Source organism: Rhincodon typus, chromosome 47 (assembly GCF_021869965.1).
Source record: "Rhincodon typus isolate 14 chromosome 47, sRhiTyp1.1, whole genome shotgun sequence".
In the NCBI taxonomy this organism is placed as follows: Eukaryota; Metazoa; Chordata; class Chondrichthyes; order Orectolobiformes; family Rhincodontidae; genus Rhincodon; species Rhincodon typus.
In genome coordinates this window covers 420,251-444,065 of record NC_063378.1, presented here as the reverse complement: position 1 = coordinate 444,065, position 23,815 = coordinate 420,251, and the positions used below count along the sequence as shown (strand labels likewise).

General features: G+C 45.7%; 1 protein-coding gene across 1 annotated transcript in view; it reads right to left on the bottom strand.

Moving 5' to 3' along the window:
• Window positions 1-23,815, bottom strand: part of LOC109922073 (alpha-2-macroglobulin-like) — a 105,705-nt gene that overhangs the window by 20,997 nt on the left and 60,893 nt on the right. The window contains 14 exon segments of the mRNA XM_048620558.1: window positions 1,213-1,346; window positions 1,970-2,185; window positions 3,445-3,665; window positions 4,173-4,335; window positions 4,894-4,974; window positions 6,686-6,842; window positions 9,550-9,631; window positions 10,074-10,250; window positions 14,229-14,312; window positions 15,001-15,052; window positions 17,276-17,397; window positions 17,842-17,968; window positions 18,649-18,874; window positions 22,398-22,596. Of these exon segments, the coding sequence (XP_048476515.1) occupies window positions 1,213-1,346; window positions 1,970-2,185; window positions 3,445-3,665; window positions 4,173-4,335; window positions 4,894-4,974; window positions 6,686-6,842; window positions 9,550-9,631; window positions 10,074-10,250; window positions 14,229-14,312; window positions 15,001-15,052; window positions 17,276-17,397; window positions 17,842-17,968; window positions 18,649-18,874; window positions 22,398-22,596 (2,041 nt within the window).

Genomic DNA, 23,815 nt, shown 5'->3' with positions numbered 1-23,815 from the left:
AGTCAATACTGACCATCTGTACCACACCCAGACCCAGATAATACTGACTGCCTCTTCCATATTGAACAAATATTGCCCATCAATCTCGTACCAAATAAATACTGACTCTCAGTCTCGTACCAATAATTCCTGGCCATGATGCCCTCAACCAATAAATACTGACACACACTCTCAAACCCTGCAAATACTGACTGTCACTCCCACATGTTAAATACAGACCATCACTCTCACACCGAATAACTACTGCCCACAGCCAGTAAATATTGACCATCCCTCTCATATGCAGAAAATTCTGACACAGTGTCTCCAACACTCTGTAAATACTGACACCCACTCCCACACCCAATTAATACTGCCCCTCACACCAACCCACGGTAAATTCTGACCCTTACTCCCACACCCAGACAATATATACTCATCATCACACCAACACCCACCAAGTAATGAACCTCACTCCCACGCAAAGTAAATTCAAACACTCACTCTCACACCCAGTCAATATTAACCATAACTCTCATTACCGATAACACAATAGATGATGACTGTTATTGACACACCCAGTAAATACTGACCATCACACCATGCCCAGTAAATACAGTCTCTCACTCCCACACCCAGTAATTACTGAGCGTCATTTCCACACCCCAGTAAATAGTGACGTTCACTCTGATTGCCAGCTAATACTAATCCTTGCTCTCACACCCATTAAATACTGACTATTGCTCTTAGAACTGGTCAACACTGAACCACCACACTCCCACACCTATAATACGGACCCTGTATTTCACTTTGCATCTTGCTTCCAGTGTACCATTATAAAAAGCACTGCAGAAATGCACCAGGATTCCTTGGACAACACCTTCTTAACTAACGACACTTCCATCTAGATGGACAACAGACACATGGGAGCGTCATTGCCTGCAAGTTGCCCTCCAAGCCTGACTTGAGTGTGATGGTCAGTGCTTATTTGGTGTGGGAGTGAGGGCCGTATTTACCGGTCATGCATCACCGTATTTTCCATGTTGCTGGGTCAAAATCCTGGAATTCCTCCAGGAGTTCCCTGCCTAGCTGCATTATGGGTCTACCTACAGCACAAAGACTGCATCTGTTCAAGAAGGTAGCTCACCATCACATTCACAAGGGAAAACAAGGGGCAAGCAATGAATCCACATCCCCTCAATGAATAAAAAAAATTCTCATCTCATGACTCACGTGACATTGAGAGAAATCCTATAAGTTGACTCCCCCTGAAGGAGAGGGTCCAATGAATTTTGTTCCAACATTGCCACCGAAAGTTTGAAGACAGAATCTTTGGGTTTGACAGGTTCGTTATAACGGAGAATAGTCTGGGGATGGAACCATCAATTACTTTGTGTCTAAAATAGCATCAAGTCTCCAACACTCACTAATAAATCCCCATAGTAACATTCTCAACATCCTGTGCCCCTCACTCCCGCCTCCTGCTGTCCCTCACTCCCTCTGCCACTGTGTCCCTCACCCTTACGTGCTCTTGTCGCTCACTCCCACCTCCTCCTGTGTCCCTCATTTCCACCTCGCCCCCCGCGTCCCTCACTCTTGCCTCCCTCGTGCCCCTCACTCCCACCTCCCCCCGCATCTCACTCCCACTTCCCCCCGTGTCCCTCACTCCCACTCCCTGTGTCCCTCACTGTCCCCCATCCCCTTTACTCCCACTTCCCTGTGCCCCTCACTCTACCTCCTGAGTGTCCCTCACTCCTGCCTCCTTCGTGTCCCTCACTCCCACCTCCCCCCGTGTCCCTCACTCCCACCTCCCCCCGTGTCCCTCACTCCCACCTTCTACCCGCGTCCCTCACTCCCACCTCCCTGTGCCCCTCACTGCCATCCACCGGTGCCCCTCACTCCTGCCTCCCTCGTGTCCCTCACTCCTGCCTCCACCCAACTCCCCCACCCGTGTCCCTCCCTCAGGATAGCTGGGGAAGCAGTGACTGACCTCGAGGAGGACACATCTGCTCCCTGTGATCAACACATTGTACTTTCCGGGAATCTCTGCCAAGGCCTCCCTCTGGAGCAGGAGCTGGTTGGAATCATCAACACGGAATTCCCGTTGGAATGTTGTTTCCGAGGTGACAGTCACTGAGCTCTGATGACCACCCACATGGGTCAGCTCAGTGTACAGAGACAGGGCCTGGAGAGCAACCACTGTGTCCTGGGGGCAGAAGGAAAGGGTTGGTCATTCTGGTAGTGCACCCCCACACCAGCGACAGGAAAACACACTGACACTCACACGAGGAAAGGCCCAGCCTTTAATCCCAGCCAAGACACAAGAGCTTTTAAAGGCTGGAGTAGAGCATTCACTCTATCATGCCTGCTCGACCATGCAGTGCAATCGTTGGCTAATCATTGGCTTCAGCTCCACACTCTCGCCTCCTCACTCCCCAAATCCCTCCACCCCGCAACAGACCAAAGTGTACCGAATCCCTGTGTGAAATATATTCCACAATGGGGCATTCACAACCCTCTGGGGTGAAGAAATAGAGAGCTGCACACCCCTTTGAGGGAAGAAACGTCCTTTCATCTCAGTCTAAGACTGCCCTTCTCTCCTGAGAATGTGTCCCCACACAGCACTTTCCCCAAGCAGGGTGGGGTCAAGGGTGAGGACAATCTCTCAGTGATTCCCCTTTTGCCTACCTCCTAGAGAACATTGTCAGTCTCAATGAAATCCCCTCTCATTCTCCTAAACTCCAGGCAACATTGACCTAATTCTCTCAGCATTCCATCGCAGGACAAGGTCCTCCATCCCAGAAATAATCTGATGAACTGCCTCCAATGTGTGAATGCAGAGGCTAATACTGTACGCAGTATTCTACCTGTGGTCTCACTGGCTCCCTGTATGATTGGAACAAGACTTTAGTGCTGTACTCCAATCCCCTCAGAACCAAGGGCGTGTTATCTGCCTTCCCAATTGCTTGCTGTAGCTATACGCTGACTGCCTATGATCCTTCTGCAGTCACAGCCATGGCACAGCCAACCTTTTCAGAGTTCTCCTACCTTTGTAGCTAGCTTCAAATTATTAGCAAAATTCAGCATGTGACTCCCCATCTCTCTATTCATGCAGTTTGCATCTGATCCCCCGGTAGTGTCCCTTGTTCTAGACCACTCTATTCAATACCCGCCAACTCCAAATGTTCACTATTCTGCCCACTTTCTGCTCTTGAACTTGATTAGCCAATGATTAGCTCTGCCCTTAGCAATGTTAATAAACCATCCTTAACTCCATGAACCATTTTTTTGCCTATTAATTATTTCCACCCCCTCACTGAATGCCTTCTGAAAATCTATATATACTACATCTACCAGTTCTGCATTATCAACCTTCTTTATTCCATCCTGAAATGATGTGTACCTCTTCAGAATGATCAGATCTCACAGCCAGAATTATACTGAGGACCACTCTCTGGGTATTACCTGGGTTGATGCGAAGCCTCCATAGGGATTCCTCTGCTTGACCAGCCAGCGAACAATGGATGTGGCATTGTCCAACTCAGAGTGTGTGACCTGGGGCTGAGAGAGAAGGGCCAGAAGCACGTAGGCTGTCATTTCAACCTCTGCAGAGGGTGCTCTCCACCAGTATCCGTGTTCTTCCTTTCTCTCCAGGGTCTCCTCTTGCTGCCAATGAGTCAATCTGTCTGCAACCCAGAGACGGGAGGCTCACCATTAGTTATTCACAGATCACAGAATCCCTGCAGTGTGGAAACAGGCCATTTGGCCCAACAAGTCCACACTGGCCCTCCGAACAGCATCCCACCCAGACCCATTCCCTTACCCGTACATTTCCCATGTCTAACCCACCTAACCTAAACATCCCTGGACACTACTGGCAATTTAGCATGGCCTATCCACCTGACCTGCACATCTTTAGACTGTGGGATGAAACCGGAGAACCTGGAGGAAACCCACCCAGACACAGGGAGAATGTGCAAACTCCACACAGACAGTTGCCTGAGGGTGGAATCAAACCCAGGTCCCTGGTGCTGTGAGGCAGCAGTGCTAACCACTGACCCACCATGCCACCAACCATGGACAGCCCACGGGCCAAAGTCCCAGCACTCTCTGGTCAGAGGAAATGAAAGGGTAGTGAGGGAAGAGAGAGCAGGAGACAGACACAGAGGGACTGTGGATGAACATAGCCATACCTGTTTTGATGGCCAACTTTTCCAGCCGCTGGAGAGCTCTTGTCCTCGCAAACTGGTCCTGGCTCAGGGTGAAGGTGTAGGCGAGAACTGAGAGGGTGTAGGTGCTGTTCACTGTCTCTAATGCAGACCGCAGGCAGCTCAGGGCCCTGTCTGTAATCAGGCTCTAGAAAGACGATGGAGAGAGTGACTGAGGGACACAGAGTCACACATAGAGCACATGGTGAAAATCCCCCACTTGCAACTCCCCATGCTCCGCACCCCACATTCCCCCCTCACACCCAGAAGCTTTGCAAATCCTCAAGCATAGACATCCTACATCCTCAATCCCCGATCACCGCCAGATTCCCAACTCCCAACAATCCCACATGTTTCTCACTCCCAGACTCCCCACTCCAAAGAAATCTCCAATTCCACCCATTTCTCACCAACCCCCCCCCGTAATCTCCACTCTCAACAATCCCCGATTCCACATGTTTCTCACCCACAGATTCCCAACTCTCAACAATTCCCAATCCCACATTTCTCACCTCAAAGTTCCCCAATCCCAACAATCCCAGATCCTACATGTTTCTTGTCCCTGGATTCCCCACTCCCAAGAATCCCTGACCCCACATGTTTCTCACCCTTGGATTCCCCACTCCCAACAATCCCCAATCCCACGTGTTTCTTGCCCTCAGATTCCCCAATCCCTGATTCCCGATGTCTGTGCTGAAGTTCTCACCATCTCAGAACCTGAAAGTGTTGATTCCAATAATGCTGACGTCACATAAGCTGACAGAGAAATGTGATCATTGACTCCACCCTATGGAGACAGAGTAAGTGAGAGAGAACAGAACTCTTCAGGTTGTACACCCTCTGATAGTGCGGCACCCCCTCAGCACTGACCCTCCGACAGTGCAGCACTCCCTCAGCACTGACCCTCCGACAGTGCGACACTCCCTCAGCACTCATCCTCTGGCAGTGCGGCACTCCCACAGTACTCATCCTCTGGCAGTGCAGAAGTCCCTCAGCACTCACCTTCTGGCAGTGCAGCACTCCCTCAACACTGACCCTCAGATAGTGCAGCTCTTTGAACCACATAATTGTTTTGTTGAAGAAAGAGGCTTTTTGATCAATCGTGCTGGTACCTTCTCGTTAAATGAAAATCATCACCTCATCCCAATCTCCTGTTGTTACCCAGCTCCCTTGCACCTTATTCCCATCAAAATAATCATCCATTGCCCTCACCATTGTCTCAGTTGGACCTGCCGTCGCTACGTTGCCAGTCAATAAATTCCATCGATGAACACAGCAGGCAGAAAATTATTTTCTGAAGAAGGGTCTAGGCCTGAAACGTCAGCCTTCCTGCTCCTCTGATGCTGCTTGGCCTGCTGTGTTCATTCAGCTCTCTACCTTGTTATCTCAGATTCTCCAGCATCTGCAGTTCCTACTATCTCTGAATAAATTCCATAACCTGACTTTCAAATATGTGAAAGATGTTTTCCTTACTTCACTTGGTGGTGTCAGTTTGATGGGCTGAATGGCCTACTTTTATTCTTATGTCTTATCACATTCACCCTTGCTTCATTTGCACACCATTTTCCACCTATGCTCCTTCTTGTTGTTGTTCCTTTTTGAGTTGGACCAGCTTCGCTCTATCCATTCTCTTCATCCTACATATGATTTTAAAAACCTTAGATCAAATCACTTCTCATCCTTCTTCTCTCCAAAGAGAGCAGCCCCAACTTCTTCAATTTATCCTCATCACTGAAAATTCTCATTCCTGGTACTATTTTAGTAAATTGATTCAGCACTCACTCCAATGTGTTCACATCTTTGCTTTAATGTAGCACCCAAAATTGTACACAATACTCCAGTTGAAGTCTAACAAGTGTCTTGTATGAGTTCAACATTACCTCCCTGTTCTTGTACTCTGTGCCCCTATTAAAAATCTGAGGGCAGTGTGTGTTTTTCCTGCCATCTTCAGTGATCTGTGCACATATATACCCAGGTCCCTCTGCTCCTGTGACATGTTTCAATTTGTACTCCCTATTTTATATTGTCTTTCTTCTAATCACAGTGCTTCATCTCACACTTCTCTGCGTTGAACCTCATCATTTTGGCTCTTCATAGACACTCCAACAAGTCAGTTAAACAGGATTTCCCCTTTATTACTCTCATTTATTACTCTCATTTATTCAGTATTGATTTAGTACCCACCTTATTCCACAATATTACCAATTTGATTTGAAATAATTATTTCTGGAAGCTTTCTCACCCGGAACTTAAACTGACTGCTCTGTAATTGCAGGGATTATCCTCACAACCTTTCTTGAACCAGACTGTAATATTTGCAATGTTCTAGTCTTCTGGCATTTCCCCTGAGTCTAGGGCAGGCTGAAAGTTCATGGTCATTGTGTCTGCAATTTGTACCCTCACTTCCTTCGAAAACCTGCCAGTCATGGTGCCTTATTGACCTCAAATACAAATTCTTTTGATCCCTGACCCTCAGTACTGCCTTTTGCCCTTGGTACCTTGAGGGCATTGTTGAACAAATATCCGAGGTTTTGGAAACAGCCCGACTCCAGTTGATGCCTCTGGAAGAATCTGACAGCGTCTTCAAAGATGTCATTATCAATGAAGATGTACTGACGAGCAGTTGCAAATGATTTCATCACAAAGGCTGTCAACCTGCAAGAAAGGGCTAAGATTATGATATGGTGGAAGCTGAATATTGACAGCTCCTTATGTCTTCTTCCTTAGTATTTTGTATGTTCTCTGTATTTTCTGCTGTCTGTGACTAGCTCTGTCTCTTGGTTGCTGACCCTCACTCTTACCTGGTGTTGGTCCCTCTCCTTCTGATAGCTCCCCACACCCCCTCTCTTTGATTCATTCAGTCTCTTAGAAATAATCTTGGTGAAAACTAGGTTTTTAAAACTCTTTATGTGCTGCTTTCAGTCGTTTGTCTATGGACTATCATCACTATATTCTGGTGAAATTTGTATGTGTGTGTGTGTGCATGTCTGAGAGAGACAGAGACTCCATCTCTCTTTGCTTTGCAATTACCATTTCCCCAGGATTCCACATGTGTGAGACTCTGCACATATTTTGATTATCATTTCCCAGTGAATCCCAGTATGGGGTTGGTTGGTTCGCCAAGCTGACTGGTTTTCGTGCAAACATTTCATCCCCCTTCTAGGTGACATCTTCAGCGCTGTCTGGACTCCATTAAAAAGCTGTTGTTCTGTTCCGTTCTGAATTTATATGGTCCGATGTGATATGGTAGGTAGTTCTGTTTCCGGTTTTGCTCTGTAATGGTATGTGTATTTCAACATGTTTGTACATAGTACCAGTGACTGAAAACCAGGCTTCCAGGAATACTCGCGCATGTCTTTGTTTTGCTTGTCCTGGTACTGTAACTTTGTCCCAGTTAAACTGATGTCCTTCTGTGTCGGAGGGAATAGAAACGAGGGAGAGTTGGTCGTGCCCTTTTGCTGTGAGTTGGTGTTCGTGTATTCTAGTGGCGGGTTTCCTGCCCATCTGTCTATGTATTGCTTCTTGCAGTTGCTGCCTGGTGTTTTGTATGTCACATTTGTCCTGCTCATTGTGGGTATGGGGTCTTTCGTCTTTGAGAGTAACTGGCAAAGTGCGGTTGTTGGTTTGTGTCTATTATTATTCCAAGAGGTCTGAGGAGTCTTGTAGCCAGTTCCGATGTGTTTCTAATGTAGGGTAGGGTGGCCAGTGTGTTGGGGCATAGAGTGTCTTCTTGGTGTTGTTTGTTTGCCAGGCATTGGCGAATGAAGCTGTTAGGATAACCCATTGTTTGCAAAGACTTTGTATAGGTGTTCCTCTTCATTTTTGCACAGCTCCGGGGTGTCGCAGTATGTTATCATTCGTTTAAACAGAGTCTTCACACAGCCCTGTTTGTGGACACTGGGGTGGCCACTGTTGTAATTCAGGATTTGGTCTGTACGTGTAGTCTTTCTGTATCTGCAGGTAAGGAATTCCCCATTGTTCGTTCATTCCTGCATTACGTCCAGAAATGGGAGTTGATTGTTGTTTTCCTCTTCCCTGGTGAACTTGATCCCAGTGAATACGCAGTTAATAAGGTGGTGTGTTTCTTCTAACTTTGCTCGTTCAATGATCACCGAAGGTATCATCCACATATCTAACCCATAGTTTAGGCTGGATCTGGGGGAGGGCAGTGTGTTCCAGTCTTTGCATAACAGTTTCCGCTATAAGACCCAAGATGGGTGAGCCCATGGGTGTCACATTAATTTGTTCATATACCTGGCCAGTGAAGACAAAGTGTGTGGTAAGGTATAGCTCAAGTAATTTCAGCATATTGTCCTTGCTGATGGTTTCACTGGAGGTCTGTGTTTTCAGATTGTCTAGTAATATGGCTAATGTCTCCTTTGCTAGTGTTATGTTGATCAAGGTGAATAGAATATAAATTCAGAATGGAATAGAACGACAGCGCTTCAACGGAAACTAGACAGTACTGAATACCTAGAAGGGGGACACAACGTTTGTACGAAAGCCAGTCAGCTCAGCAAACCAACCAACAAGTCCAACCACAACTGAAGCTACAGATCTTCACTACAACATGAAATCCAGTAAGTTTGTGTCACTTTCAGCTTTCTCAAGGCATGCTGTGATCACGATTTCCAAGTGAATCATGATGAGGGTATAAGGTTTGGCATTCTCTGTGTATAAAACTACTTTCCAATGTGTGTGTGTATGACTTCCAGCTTTCTAGGTATATGTATGGACGTACACACACAGAATGCTGTATCCACCACACCAAATGTACTGCAGCAGTTCAACAATGCAGATCACCATCACTTTCACAAGATCAATTCGGGAGAGGTAATAAATGCTGACCCAACCAGCAAAGCCCACTCCCCTGAATGATTTTTTTTTCTTTCTCCAGTGAATCTGTGTGTGTGTGTCTGTGTGTGTCTGTGTGTGCGTGTGTGTGTGTGTGTTTATATACGTGCATGTGTACACGTGTGTGGGTCTGTGCGTGAATTTAGTTATGGGTATTATGACCAGTCTCTATTTTCCAGTAGATTTTTATGTTTGTAACTTTCATCTTTCTGAGATTGTTAAGATTACTACTTAGTGAATCCAGTGTATGTGTGAGCGTCTTTCAGCCCTCTCCATGTTTATGATGATCACTATTTCTCCAGGGAATCTGTGTGAGAGATATAGTTTTAGCCCGTTCTATGTGTATTATGATCATTATCTCTCATTGAATTTGGTAAAAGCTTGGCTTTTAACTTTTTTATATACTCGTTGTGATCACTATTTACTCAGTGTATGTGTATTGTACATGCGTGTGAGGTGTGCCAGAGAGGCAGGAATGTGGAAATTGATAATTTCTCTTCATCTGTACCAGGTATTTCCCTCATGATCTCCATCTCCAAATGCACTGAAGGATCCATCGTGATGTTTGTATGTCAGCTGGTTCTGGTATCCTGTGGAGTAGTGAGCAAGTTAATAGAGGTTAAACAAGCCAAAGAAAGTTATAGTGCAAATTACATTAAGAAAGGTTAACTCATATACACACACATGGATTCATGCACTCACTCAGACCCAGAGTAATGCACTTCCACATTGTATAACACACAAGAATAATACATTCACTCACACACTACCTACACACGTTAACTCACACCCAGAGTAATACTCACATCCAGTGTAACATACACACACAGACCCAGAGTAACATACTCATACACACAACCACAGCAGAACACTCATCCGCACATCCAGACTAACACTGTCCGACAACACAGAGTAACACACTCACTCATACCCAGAGTAACAGACACACAGTTACACGCATGGACACATACAACATACACAGATAACTACAGACACGGTCACACAATGTAACACATTCCAGCAGAGATCTACCTGTCTGTAGGTAGCTAATTGCTTTGTCCTGAATTTCCCGAGTGAGCTGATCTGTTTTGTTCAGGTATCTCAGCACGTAGATGTTTGGGGCAAATTTCACCATGTTCTGTTCTCCACACCCTGTGGGCAGTCTCAATAACCCATCCAGATTCTGCATCGCAGAACTCAGTATGTCCCCTGGAGAGAGAGAACATTGCTCACAGACTCCTCTGACAGAGTTCAAAAGGCTCCAACCAAACCAAACACTTCACCCAAAAACTGAGTACAATACAATGGAACATTAAGAAAGGAATCTTGTGGGATTTTAATAACCAGGATATGAATTGGACTGAAGAGGTAGCTGAGGGGATAAGAGAATGTAGTTCCTATAATGTATATAGGAATCACTCTGAACCCAAAGTGTAAAATTTGCCAAAAAGGAAGATTGATAGTAATGGAGCTCAAAACAGAAAAGATAGCAATTTTTACTGTGGAGAAAGTGAGAGAGAGATTAGGGAATGGGGGGAAATAAATATTGATGCCTTGAAAAGAGTCCACATTACAAAAGTGGAGATCTTAAAAACATAAAGGTGGATAAATCTCCAGGACCTGATCAAGTGTATCCTAGGACATTGTGGGAAGTTAGGGAAGAGATTACTGGGATCCTAGCAGAGACATTTGTTTCATCTACAGCAATGGGTGAGGTGTCAAGGACTAGAGGCTGGCTAATATTGTGCCTTTATTGAAGAAAGGCTGGAAGGAGAAGCCTGGGAACTATTGGCCAGTGGGTCTGGCATCAGTGGTGGGTAAGATGTTGGAGGGGATTTTGAGAGATAGCACTGGCAGAGTATTCAAGACGGTGGCAGAGTAGCAGAGTTGCATGGTGGCTCTTGAGCCCAGTGCTCAACCATTCCTGTTTGCCTTCTTTCTTTTTTGAAATAACCCCTCAGAGGCCAGTATCCCATTACCAAGTAACCCTTTATTTACTTATGTCCAGTACACTGGCTGTAGCCGGCCAGCTCGGAGTCAGTCCCCTGAACTGAAGAGATTCTAAATCCCCTGTTAACATTGATCAGCCAAGGCTTCCTGATTGGCCCAGGTTAACAACCTCAATCAAGGACCTCATAGTCGACGAGGTCCACGTCGTTCCAATCACTACAATTTTCTTTTCGTTTATTTCTGCTCTTATTCTTTCATTTTCACAATTGTTTTCTTTAAAACTTTTAGTGTCGGGTTAATCGATGGCCTTGACATGGCAGAAGCAGTGGGCCGTTGGCAGAATGACAGCAGCCTCCTAGCCTTTGGAGGTGGTGGCGGGAGACATGACTCCTCCCAACAATTTGAGGGGGCGGCGGTGAACCGTTCAAGATGGCGGCACCGGCGAGTCAACATCTCGGAGGAGAGCAATTGAAGCAAACTCTTTGTGAGGGATAACACAGTGTGGAGCTGAAGGAGCACAGCAGGCCAGGCAGCCTCAGGGGAGCAGGAAAGCTGACATTTCGGCTTCTTGGTGAGGTATCTGCGGCATGGCCTGGCAGTGGAGGTAGGGACTTCTGGTTGCAGTAGGCCCAGACCTGGTATTGGCAGCAGCATGATATGCCTGGAATAGGGACTCCTGATGTCATTGAGATGGCACCTGAACTAGAGCATCCTGGTTGTGGTATTGGCAGGTCCAGAGCAGAGATTCCGGATTATCAATGATGCAGAGAAGCCAAAGACTCCTGGTTGTGGGGCAAGTACGAGTTCAGTGCGTGGCCTGGCATCTGCAGCCACATTGGGGAGGTGGGCCAGCAGCGAAGAGATAGCGCCTAAAGAGTAGGTCCAGTGCAGTTGGAGATGAGGTGTTGGAGGGGAGGTGGAGGCTAAATTGTGACATCGGTTGAATCTTTTAACTGTAATTAACTGTTTCATTCACTGTAATATGCAAGTGTCAATAAATCATTCAATTCAACATGGCATTCAGGAAAAACTTGCCAATTGGACACAAAATTGGCTCGACAATAGGAGACAGAGGGTGGTGTGGAGGGTTGTTTTTTGGACTGGAGGTGTTCTGTAGGGATTGGTGCTGGGTCCACTGTTTTCTGTTATTTATATAATTGATTTAGATGAGAATTTAGGAGGCATGGTTAGTAAGTTTGTGGATGACACCAAAATTTGTGGTACATCGACAGTGAAAAAGGTTATCTAAGATTACAAAGGGATCTTGATCAGTTAGGCCAATGAGCTGAGGAGTGGCAGATGGAGTTTATGGATAAATGTGAGGTATTACATTTTGGTACAAAAGCTAGGGCAGGACTTATACAGTTGATGGTAGGGCCCTGGTAGTGTTGTCGAACAAAGAAACCTAGGGGTTCAGGTACACAAATCTTTGGAAGCTGTGTCACATGTAGACAGGGTGGTTAAGGACGTGTTTAGCACGCTTGCCTTCATTGCTCAAACCATTGCCTATAGGAGTTAGGATGTCATGTTGAGGTTTTACAGGATGTTGGTGAGGCCACTTTTGGAGTACTGTGTATAGTTCTGGTCATCTTGCTATAGGAAGGATACTATTAAATTGTAGAAAGTTCAGAAAAGATTCACCAGGATGTTGGCAGGACTGGAGGGCTTGAGTTATAAGGAGAGGCTGGGTAGACTGAGACGTTTTTCATTGGAGCATAGGAGGTTGAGGAGTGACATTGTAGAAGTTTATAAAGTCATGAGGGGCATGGATGAGGTGAATAGCAAAAGTCTTTTTCCTCAGGTGGTAGAGTTCAAAACTAGGGGGCATATTTTTATCGTGAGAAGAGAAAGATTTAAAAGTGACAGGAGGGGCAACATTTTCACACGGAATGTGGTTTGTTTGTGGAATGAACTGCCAGAGGAAGTGATAGGTGCAGGTACAGTTAAAAGACATTTGGACAGGTACAAGAATAGGAAAGGTTAAAAGGGATATAGACCAAACACAGGCAATTGGGAAACTTAGTCAGCATGGACGAGTTGGACCAATGGGTCTGTTTCCGTGCTGTACGACTCAATGACTCTAAGAGTAGTAAAAGTTGGGGAGGACATAGACAACAGTGATAATAGCATAATGTGAAGATAATGATAGATAAGAACATTCATAAGGTGAAAACCAGCTTTATCAACTGGAAGAAAAGTTTTTTTTGATCTACAATACTGATAAACAACGATGTACAATAATGATGAGAAACATTCAAAAATTCAAAACAATGTTCAGGGTGCAGGAGAAATCTCCCCTTCGAAAAGACTAAAGACAATTGCAGAAGGTTAATATGCAGGTACAGAAAGTAGTTAGGAAAGCTAATGGAATGTTATCATTTCTTGCGAGGGTAATTAAATACAAACATAGGGAGGTTATGCTTCAAGGCACTGGTGAGACTGCATCGGGAGGACTGTGTAAGGTATTGGTCTTTGCATTTGAGGGAAAATAGAAAAATATTGGAGGCAGTTCAGTGAAGATTTACCAGACTAACATCTGGAATGGAAAGGCTGTCTTGTGAGGAAAGGTTAGACAGACCAGGCTTGTACCCATGTATATCTTGAGGGGTCTTGACAGGGTGGTTCTGGAGAGGCTGCTTCCTCTGGTAGAATCTAGAACTAGGGGTCACCTATTTATAATAAAGATGAGGGGATTGCTTTCTCTCTGGGGCTGTGAGGATTTGGATCATGACTCCTCAGAGGTGGCAGAAGCAGATTCTTTGAATATTTTTTAAGGTTGAGGTAGATAAGAGGTATGAAACAGTGAAAGATGTAAGTAGATTTGAGGTTTAAATGATATCAGCCTGTGGAGCAGGTTGGATAACCCAAGTAGACTATATACTGGAGCATTGTTCTAGTGATTGTATGTCAGAAGATTTCAAGCTCCTAATCTCAGCCCCGATAACAATCACGAAACGCGTACCATATTGTCATTCCCAAAACACAAACCATATCTCAATTCCAAATCACAAACCATATTCAACCCCGAAACACCGCTCCCAGTCTCAGTCCCAAAACAGAGAGACAGAAAGTGACGGAGGGAGAGAGTGAGACAGTGATGTGATCGTGTTTCTCTCTCATCCTTGTGGAGGTCAGTACCACACTGGTTGCGATTATTCTTCAGTGCGGGACATGACTTGAGCCTCACCTTTCCAGAGTTATGTACAAGCCTCAGTTGGATTGCCATGAGATTCTTACCCAGCACAGTGACATAGGCCCTGCTTGATCCTTTGATGACATCGTTGGGAAGCTCAAGCTGGATCTCCTCAGTGATGGTCTTGCCTGGATCGAAGCACATCATGAGATCAGATGTGAGAAACACCAGTAATCTCTGCCAACCCACATAATTAACATTGACAGTGCACTGAACCCCACCTCCCAGCCACACCCCTTCCAGGATTACCGCTAATGTCTCAATCACCAGCATCAACTCCAATCTCATTCCCAGAGTGATGTCTCCTCAGACAGCAGTCTCCTGGACCCATTGGACCATCGGATTCCCCAACACCTCAACCACTGTCAACAAATCTCTGACATGCAATCACTATCACTCTGTGTCACTGTCTCTCTTTCTCTCTCACATATCTGTCTTTGTGTCTGCCTTTGCCATACACCCTCTCTCCCTCCTGCAGGCCCAGTGCTGAAGGCAGTCCCTTATATACTCTCTATCTCCAAACAGAGCTGAGGGATACACGCTCACACATGTTCTCGCCCTTCACACAGAATCAGAGCTGAAGGACACTTTCTCGCTGTCTCCCACCCCACATAATCAGAGCTGAAGGACACTCTCTCGCTGTCTCCCTCCCACAGAGCCAGAGCTGAGGGACACTCTCTCGCTGTCTACCTCCCCACAGAGACAGAGCTGAGGGACACTCCTTCACTATGTCCCTCCCCTCAGACAAATGCTGAGGACGCTCAACTGGTCGTTCAGACTGTCCCATTGCCCAGAATGTAAACTGGAGTCCTGTACCTGCTGGACACATCAAAGAGCTGTGGATCAGTTCAATCTCAATGCCCTCGGGCTGCAAGAGAAAAAATGTGTCAGGGAAAGAGAATAGGCAACAAAAAGATTGAGAATTAGGAAGGCAGAAAGGTAGGAAGGTGGGGTGAGAGAGAGACAGAGACAGGGGAAGAATATGACAGAGAGAGAGGGAGACTCAGATTGACAAAGAGAGGTAGGGACAGAAAGATTGAGAAAGAGAGGCAGAGAAGGAGGGCAAGAGGCAGAGAGGGAGTGGTAGAGAGGATGAAACAGCGCAATAGACAGAGTCAGCACAAGGGAGTGAGACAGAGCGAGAGGGGGAGATAGAGAGGAAGAGAGAGACAAAAGGGAGTAACAAATGAGAGAGAAACAGAATAAGAGAGAGCGGGAGCAAGACAGCGATGGAGAGATAGATGGACAGAAAGGGAGGCAAGAGTGGGAAGAAGAGAGAGGAGATGGAGACAGATGGACAGAGAGGGAGGTAAGAGGGAGGAGAAAAGAGAGAGAAAGAAAGTGATAGTGGGACAGAGATGTGTTTAAAGAGTGAGGAGGAGAAAAAGGGAGACAGCGATAAAGAAACAGATAACAGAGATTTCGAAAACAGAAAGTGAAAGGCAGAGGGAGATTGAGAGACAGAAAAAGCAGAGATATAGAGAGTGAGAGAGAGGGTGATTACGTTATGATTCCATCATGAAAAGCAATAATGTAAAAGAAAAAAACCATCTTACATGACCACACAGTCCATGATTACTTGGCAGGTTTAATCTGTTTACTTTAACGATCAGATTCCAGATCAATCTCAATTAAACGTGAATCAGTAAAATATCTTTAAATTGTCATGTTCCATTTTGATTAACTAGCTGACCCAAAGGGAGATCAGGCATATTTACTGGCAGTCAGTCCTCTAAAGGCATTCAGTAATGCACACAGTCACAGAGCCCACCAGAAGAGTGGATGCACTTCCGCCAAGTGAATGTCTTTTGCTTTTTACGTCGTCTGCTATGTTGGAAACACATCTTGATATGGAAGTATCATATGTGGATATTGGAAACAGGAATATTGAATGTTAAGAATTTCTGGATTAATAAGAATTTACCAGGATTGTGAAGGAATGTGTATAGTTTAACAGTAAAGAGAACTCTGACTCACCTGTTAACTAATGAAAAGTTGAGTAACTTTGGAAAATAGGCAAGCAAAGCTTAAGAGAAAGATAAGATATGGCTTCTGACTTTGCTGGACATACTTAGGCCCCCTTTCTTCCAATTTTATTCTGAACGTTGCCCAGCAAGACTCTTCTCAATTTGGAACCTATTTGTGCAGGACACCTGAGTGTATCAGTCAAAGAGAGAAGACCTCCTGCAGCAAGATAATCTCTCTCCTTAAAATAAAATCAAGGAGAAATCTTAAAACAGGACAAGCTGCACAGATTACACTCTCTCTCTTTCAGAATTATTTCTGTGATCCAGAGAAAATTTCAGATACGAGTATCTCCGACTAAGTGTGCCTGAAGATATTCCATCACTCCACATTAATGAGTATTTTGATTTCATCAACAGGAAATTCAGGGAATTTAAAGATCACATTTACCTTTTGTGTTCAGTCCACTGGCCCACAGATGGTGTTTTTTCCTTCCTTTCTGCATTTTTTACCTTTGTTTTCTCTGCCTGTCTGTCTCTCTCTCTCTCTATCTTCCTCTCCCCCTTACTCACACTCTCCTTTCCTCTGTCTGCGGCATATACCTTAGTTGCCAACCCATTCTGTAACTTAAAAAATTGGTTTATTTTGTGATAAATGGGATACGTCTGAGTTTATTAAAGAAATTCATTGAAAGTCTGTTCTGATGATAGTCACTAAGGAAAATAATTTGTCTATTTTACCAGTTGAATTAAAACTTTGAGACTTTAGGCAGGGCCTGGGGAGACCCCAGCCTTCATTTCCAGTGCATTCCTCCAGCAGAGTCAAAACACAGGCACTCCCCCTGTACTGGGAAGACTAAACACAGGGACTCACTCAATTTTAAAATCTTATTCCTATTTTATCTCCATTTCCTTTCTTCCTTGGACTTGACATCTTTCAGTCAGCAGGATACCTGCTCTAGGTACATCTCGTGTTCCCTCGTAATATTTCTTGACCCAATCACCAGTCCATTTGACCCTGGAATGTTCACTCCTCTGTCAGTCCATGTCTCCCTTCTGCCCAATCACAGCCCTCCCTTTACCCTGCACTCACTCAGATTACATCTCGATCAGTCCCCGGTTCTGACCTTGATCAGGAGGGATTTCCGAATGACATCCATGGCTCCTTTAGCAGGGACAATCGCAAACTCATTCCCACACAGAGTCTCGGAGGCAATCGATTCAGCTTGTACTGTCAAATTCTGCTGGCCTAGATCATTGAGAGAGAAAGGAAATGAAATGTGAGCCGGTATCAGGGCTGATTTTGTCCCTCTCTATCCCTGTGACTGAGGAGGGATTAGGAGCAGGAACCTGGGATGATGCTCCCAATCCTTCCCTAATCCAGGGATCGCTGGGCAGTGATCAGGTATCAGTGCACAGACTGATTCACCTTTTTTCTTTAATCTAGGGATCACTGCACAGGGATTAGGAGTGGAATCCTGTGCTGGTTCTCCCTCTCCCTCCCTAACCCAGGGATCGGGAGCAGGTACCCAGGCTGATTCCACTCCCCCACCCCCACACTCAGGCATCAGGAGCAGGTACCCAGAATAATTCTCCCCCTCTCTCCCTCACCCAGGGATTGGAAGCAGGTTCCTGGCCTGACCAGCCTCAGCCTTGGCCGAGATTAGAGCCTGGTGCTCAGTAAATTACTAACCCAGTCCAGTGGCGAGTAGATGCCAGCTAAAAGTTTGACTGTCTTGGGAGCAGATGCAAGTCATATGTTCGGTGTCACTTTCTGCTGTTACAGTAAATCCCTGGGCATTCAGAAGGGTCACCTTCACCTGAGGACAAGAAAGAACAGGAAGGGGGTAAATGTGCCACAGCACAGGACTCAGTCTAAACGTTCACAAATTACTGCCCCATCAATCTATTGTCGAATATCAGTAAAGGGATGCAAGGTGTCATCAACAGGGCTATCAAGCAGCAACTGCTCAGCAATAACCTGTGTGCACTGCCTACAAGGTGCACTGCCAAAATTCACTAAGGCTCCTTAGATAGCACCTTCCATACCCACGACCAATACCATATGGAAGAACAAGGGCAACAGCCACATGGAAACCCCACCTACTGTAAGTTCCCTTCTGAGCAACTTACCATCCTGAGTTGGAAATATATCACTGTTCCTTCAGTGCTGCTGTGTCAGAATCGCTGAATTCCCTCCCTAGAGACACTGTACTGTAGGTAGACCCAGAGGGATGCCAGCAGTTAAAGAAAGGAGCTCAGCAATGGGTAACAAATGCTGGCCCAGCCAGAGACAAACACATGTATCTCATGCAGGAATAACAAATACTCTGCTCTAAGTTTGGCACCCAATGCGAAGAGCAGGAAATGCGGACAATTTGTCCCTGGCCTGTATTCAGTTAACATGATGCAGTTACTGGTGTGATGCTGGGGGCCAATGGCAGGAAAGAGGTTGGTGCTTCATCCCACAGTGGAAGAACAAGCAGGAAAGCTCACTCACCACGATACATTGCGTCAGGTAGTTGAAGACTTTGGCCTTGAGGGCGAAACCCTCAGTTCTGACAACAGAAAAGGGGAGAGCCAGTTCGACAAAGAATGGTTTGAATGCGTTAAAGGTGATGGTATCAGAGATTCCAATTCCCACATGGCTAGTACAGAACATGCTGCCTTTCCATTCAGTGATAGAGTCTGGAACTGTGATGGGGAGAGAGACACTCCCAGAGGATCTGAGACGAAAGGAAGGCAGTCAAAGAATAGGACAAGACAGTGTGCACTGAAATAAAAAACACTAACAGTGAGATCCTCCAACAGTGCAGCACTCCTTCAGTACTGACCCTCCGACAGTGCAGCCCTCCCTCAGCATTGACCCTCCGACAGTGCGGCACTCCCTCAGCACTGACCCTCCGACAGTACGGCAATCCCCCAGCACTGACCCTCCGACAGTGCGGCACTCCCTCAGCACTGACCTTCCGACAGTGTGGCACTCCCTCAGCACTGAAGTTTGACAATGCAGCGCTCCCTCAGCACTGGCCCTCCAACAGTGCAGCATACCTCAGTGCTGATAAACCAGCAGTGTGACATTCCCTCAGTACTGATCCTCTAACTATGCAGTAATCCCTCATTACTTAAAGTTTTGGCAAAGATCTGTAGCTCGGGTTGTGGGTGAGAATGTTGACTTGCTCGCCAAGCTGGCTTATTCTCGTTCAGACGTTTCGTCACCATGCTAGGTGACATCATCGGTGGAACCTCCGATGAAGCGATGTTATTCTAGTCTGCTTGGAATTTATACTGTCTGATCCGTTATGGTGAGTAGTGTCATTTCTGGTTTGATCTGTACAGGTTTGTATGTGGGGTCCAATTCTGTATGTTTATTGATTGCATTACAGGTGGAGAACCATGCCTCTAGGAATTCCTGTGCAAGTCTATGTTTGGCTTGGGCTACTATGGTTACCTTGTCCCAGCAAAATTGATGGCCTTCATTGTCTGTGTGTATCGATATTAAGGAGAGTTCGCTGTGCCGTTTTGCTGCTAGTTGATGTTCATGTACTCTGATGGCTAGTTTCCTTCCTGTCTGTCCGATGTAATGTTTGTGGCAGTTGTTGCATGGTATTTTGTAAACCATGCTCGTTCTGCATGTTGTGGGAATCGGGTCTTTAATCCTTGAAAGTGTTTGTCGTAGAGTAGCTGTGGGCTTGTGGGCCACCGTGATTCCTAGTGGTCTTACGAGTCTTGTTGTCAGTTCTGATATGTTCCTGATGTATTGGCAGTGTGATCAGTGTGTTAGGGCGTAATGTGTTCTCCCGTTGTTGCCTGTTTAGTAGGCATCTGCAAATGAAGTGGCGGGGATATCTGTTTACAGCAAAGATTTTGTAAAGGTGCTGTTCCTCTTTCCTGCATAGTTCTGGAATGTTGTAGTGTGTCCTGGCCCATTTAAATAGTGTCCTAATGCAGCTTTGTTTGTGGACGTTGGGGTGGTTGCTGTGGAAGTTGAGGATTTGATCAGTGTGGGTTGCTTTTCTGTATACTCCCCGTTGGTCATACGCTCAACTTCAACCTGAACTGTGGATCCGGTACGTAGACGACACATTTGCCATTATTCAATGCAACAAATTAGAAGAGACCCACCACCTCATCAACAGCGTATTCACAGGGATTAAATTCACAGGGGAAGAAGAAAGCAACAATCAACTTCCGTTTCTGGATGTTAAAGTTGAGCGTAGAATAACATCACCTCATCAGAGGGTCCTCTGATGATGTCACCTAGCATGGTGATGAAACATGTGAACGAGAACAAGCCAGCTGGACAAGCAAGTCAACAACCTCATCCCTCATTACTGACCAACTCCTTCCCATACAACCCTGCCTACTCTATAACCTCTGAAATCCCCAACACCACAACCAATATCAGTAACCTCCTCCTGCACCTACAACCCATCCTACCTCTGTTATGTCATACAGCCCTGAACCTGAACCAAACTCAGTAACATCCTCTATCTGCTGCAGCCCCATATATGTTACGTCCTCCAGGCCCTACACTCCCCAATATCTTTATAAGCTATTCCTGCATTAACAACCCTTTCTGACTTCTGGCAGTTCTTACAACACTTCCTATCTGAAACCTCCTCCAGCATCTAGACCCTGCTACTAATGTACCATGCCATCTACTAGATGCTACCTAATCCAGATCCTTTGAGGTTCCATATCTCTGCAACTTCATCCAGGATACACAATTCTCCCTATCATTGTCACCTTGCCCAGCATCCACACCTCTCCCTATTCATCCTACATTCATCCCAATCTCTATTAAACTCCTCCTGTCACCACACTCACCATATCTCTGTAACCTCCTCCAGCCCCTGCCACATTCCCTAACTCTTCTAACCCCTATCCATCTTTCCCTCTCTGTAGCCTCCCCCATCCCTGAAAACAAACCCTATTCTTGTGACTTCCATCAGCTCTTACAATCCTTCCTATCCTTGTGAAATCCTCCAGCCTCTACACCCCTCCTTATCACTGTTATCTCATCCAGTAACTATACTCCTCCCTTCCTCTGTAAGATCCTCCAGTCCCTACAATGATTCCTTTCTTTGTAAAAACCAAAAGAACTGCGGATGCTGTAATTTAAGAATAAAAACAGAAGTTGCTGGAAAAGCGTAGCAGGTCTGGCAGCATCTGTGAAGAAAAAAGTTAGTGTTAACGTTTCTTGTCCGGTGACCCTTCCTCAGAATGTTCTGAGGAAGGGTCACTGGAACCGAAACATTAACTTTGTTTTTTTCCTTCAAAGATGCTGCCAGACCTGCTGAGCTTTTCCAGCAACTTCTGTTTTTGCTCCCTTTCCTTGTAACCACCTCCACTCTCCAAACACCACCCTATCCCTGTAATTTCCTACAAGCCCTACACCACTTAATACCTTTGTAAACTCCTGCAGACCTTGACCCCTCCCTACCTCTGTAACCTCCAGCCCCGACAACCCTCCCTATTTGTGAACTCTCCTTCAGCCCCAATACTCCTTATTATTTCAGTGATTCCTGCAGTCCCTATAACAATCCACATTTATTTTACCTCCTTTAGCTCCTACAAACCTCCCTATCCCTGTGACCTCCCGTCAATCTCCCTTTCAATAACCTCCACCAGCACCTACACACCCCCTTATCTGTGTATCCTCCTCCAGTCCTTACATTCCTCCCTACTTCTGTAACCTCCTCTAAACCCTGCAACGCTGCCTTTCTGTAAGCTCCTCTAGACCCTATACACTCACTATCTCTGTATCCTGTTCCAGTCCCTCCACCATGCCTATCTCTATAATCCTCCCAAATCCCTACAAACTTTCCTATCTCTTTAATCTTTGAGTCCCTACAACTCTCTCAATCTCTGTAACTTCCTCTAGCATCTACAACCTTCCTTTTCTCTATAACCTCCTCCAGCCCCTATAATCCTCCCTATCCCTGAAGCCACCTCCAGCCCCTAGAATACAGCCTATTTCTGTAAACTTCTCCAGTCTTTATACATCTTCAAATCTCTGTAACTCCTCCAGCCCCTACACCCCTCACTATTTCTGAAACCTCCCCCAGTCCCTTCAGCCCTATCTTCGTACACTCTTCTTGCACCTACACACCTCCCTGTCTCTGTAAACTCCTCCAGTTCCAATTTCCTTTTAGATCCTTGCACTTCTCCAATCCCAGCCTGTGTGTACCACCCCACACCAACCTCTTGGATTCCCCTGAACCAGCAGATTAATTCCTTGCTCACCCAACAGGGACAAGATCCCAAATCCACGTCTCTGGAAAGTATTTTCGGATTTTGACGATGCCTCTGGGACTGATGTGGGGTCGAATGCTGTCTGTTCCAGCTTTGTTTATGAGTTGAATAGGCTCTTCTTCCAATGCTATTGCAAACATTGGCATTTGTTCCGCTTCCAGGCTGTCCATTTCTAAATTCATTTCATACTCTGACATCAAGAAGTCACAGTTACACATTGAAGAGGTGAGGAGTCCCATATTTTGGGGGTGGCTGTGAATGGTTCCAAAATTTATTGGGAGAATGATGCCATAGCCTAGGATGTGAAGGCAAGGGGTTTATAGTTTGGGGAATGTGAGGGGATCTACCATTTGAGGAAGTGGAAGGGGTCTACAGGCTTTTTTTTCTCTCTGTAATGCATTCAGAGAATGTGCAAGTTACTAACTTATTACACATCCCTTAAGAAGGTGTTGTTTGACTGCCTTCTTGAACACTGCAGTCCATGTGCATGTTAGATAATGCCCTTAGGGAGGCAATTCAGCATTTTGACCCAGTGACACTGAAGGAATGGCAATATAGTTCCAAGTCAGAATGGTACGTGGCTTTCAGGGGATCTTGCAGAGAATGGTACTCCCATGTATCTGCTGCCCTTTTCCTTCCAGATGGAAAGGTGCATGGGTTTGGAAGATGTTGTTTAAACATCTTTTGCAAATTTCTGCTGTGCATCTTGTAGACAATACACACTGCTGCTTCTGAGTATCAGTAGTGGAGGAGGGGATATTTATGGATGTAGTGCCAATAAAATGGGAGCTTTGAACTGGATGGTGTTGAGGTTCTTGAGTGTTGTTGGGGCTGCACACATCCAAGCAAGTGGGAAGTACTCCATCACACTCCTGACTTATGCCGGAGCCAGGAGGAGAGATACTCACTGCGATATTCCTAGCCTCTGACTTGTTCTTCTAAGCACTGTATTTATATGGTGAGTCCAGTGCAGTGTCGGATCAATGGTAACCCCACAGTGGTGACAGTGGGGGATGCAGTGATAGTGATACCATTGAATGACAAGGAGGAATGGTTAGATTCTCTCTTGTTTGGGATAGGGGAATGAGAAATTCAACAGCTTAATAGGTCAGAAGAAAACATGATGGATCCCATATTTTTGGGAATAACATGAGGGGACCTACAGCCTGCAGTGGGAGGAAGGGAAAACGAAGATCCTAGAATTTTACTGGCAGCAGATGGGGATGATGAAATGTTTTAACATCCATTCGACTCCCTCCCTGCTGCTCTGCTAGAATAGAAACATAGAAACAAAGAAGATAGGACCAGGAGGAGACCATACAGCCCTTCAAGTCTGCTCCTCATTCATCACAATCATGGCTGATCATCCAACTCAATGGCCTATTCCTGCTTTCTCCCCAAAACCTTTG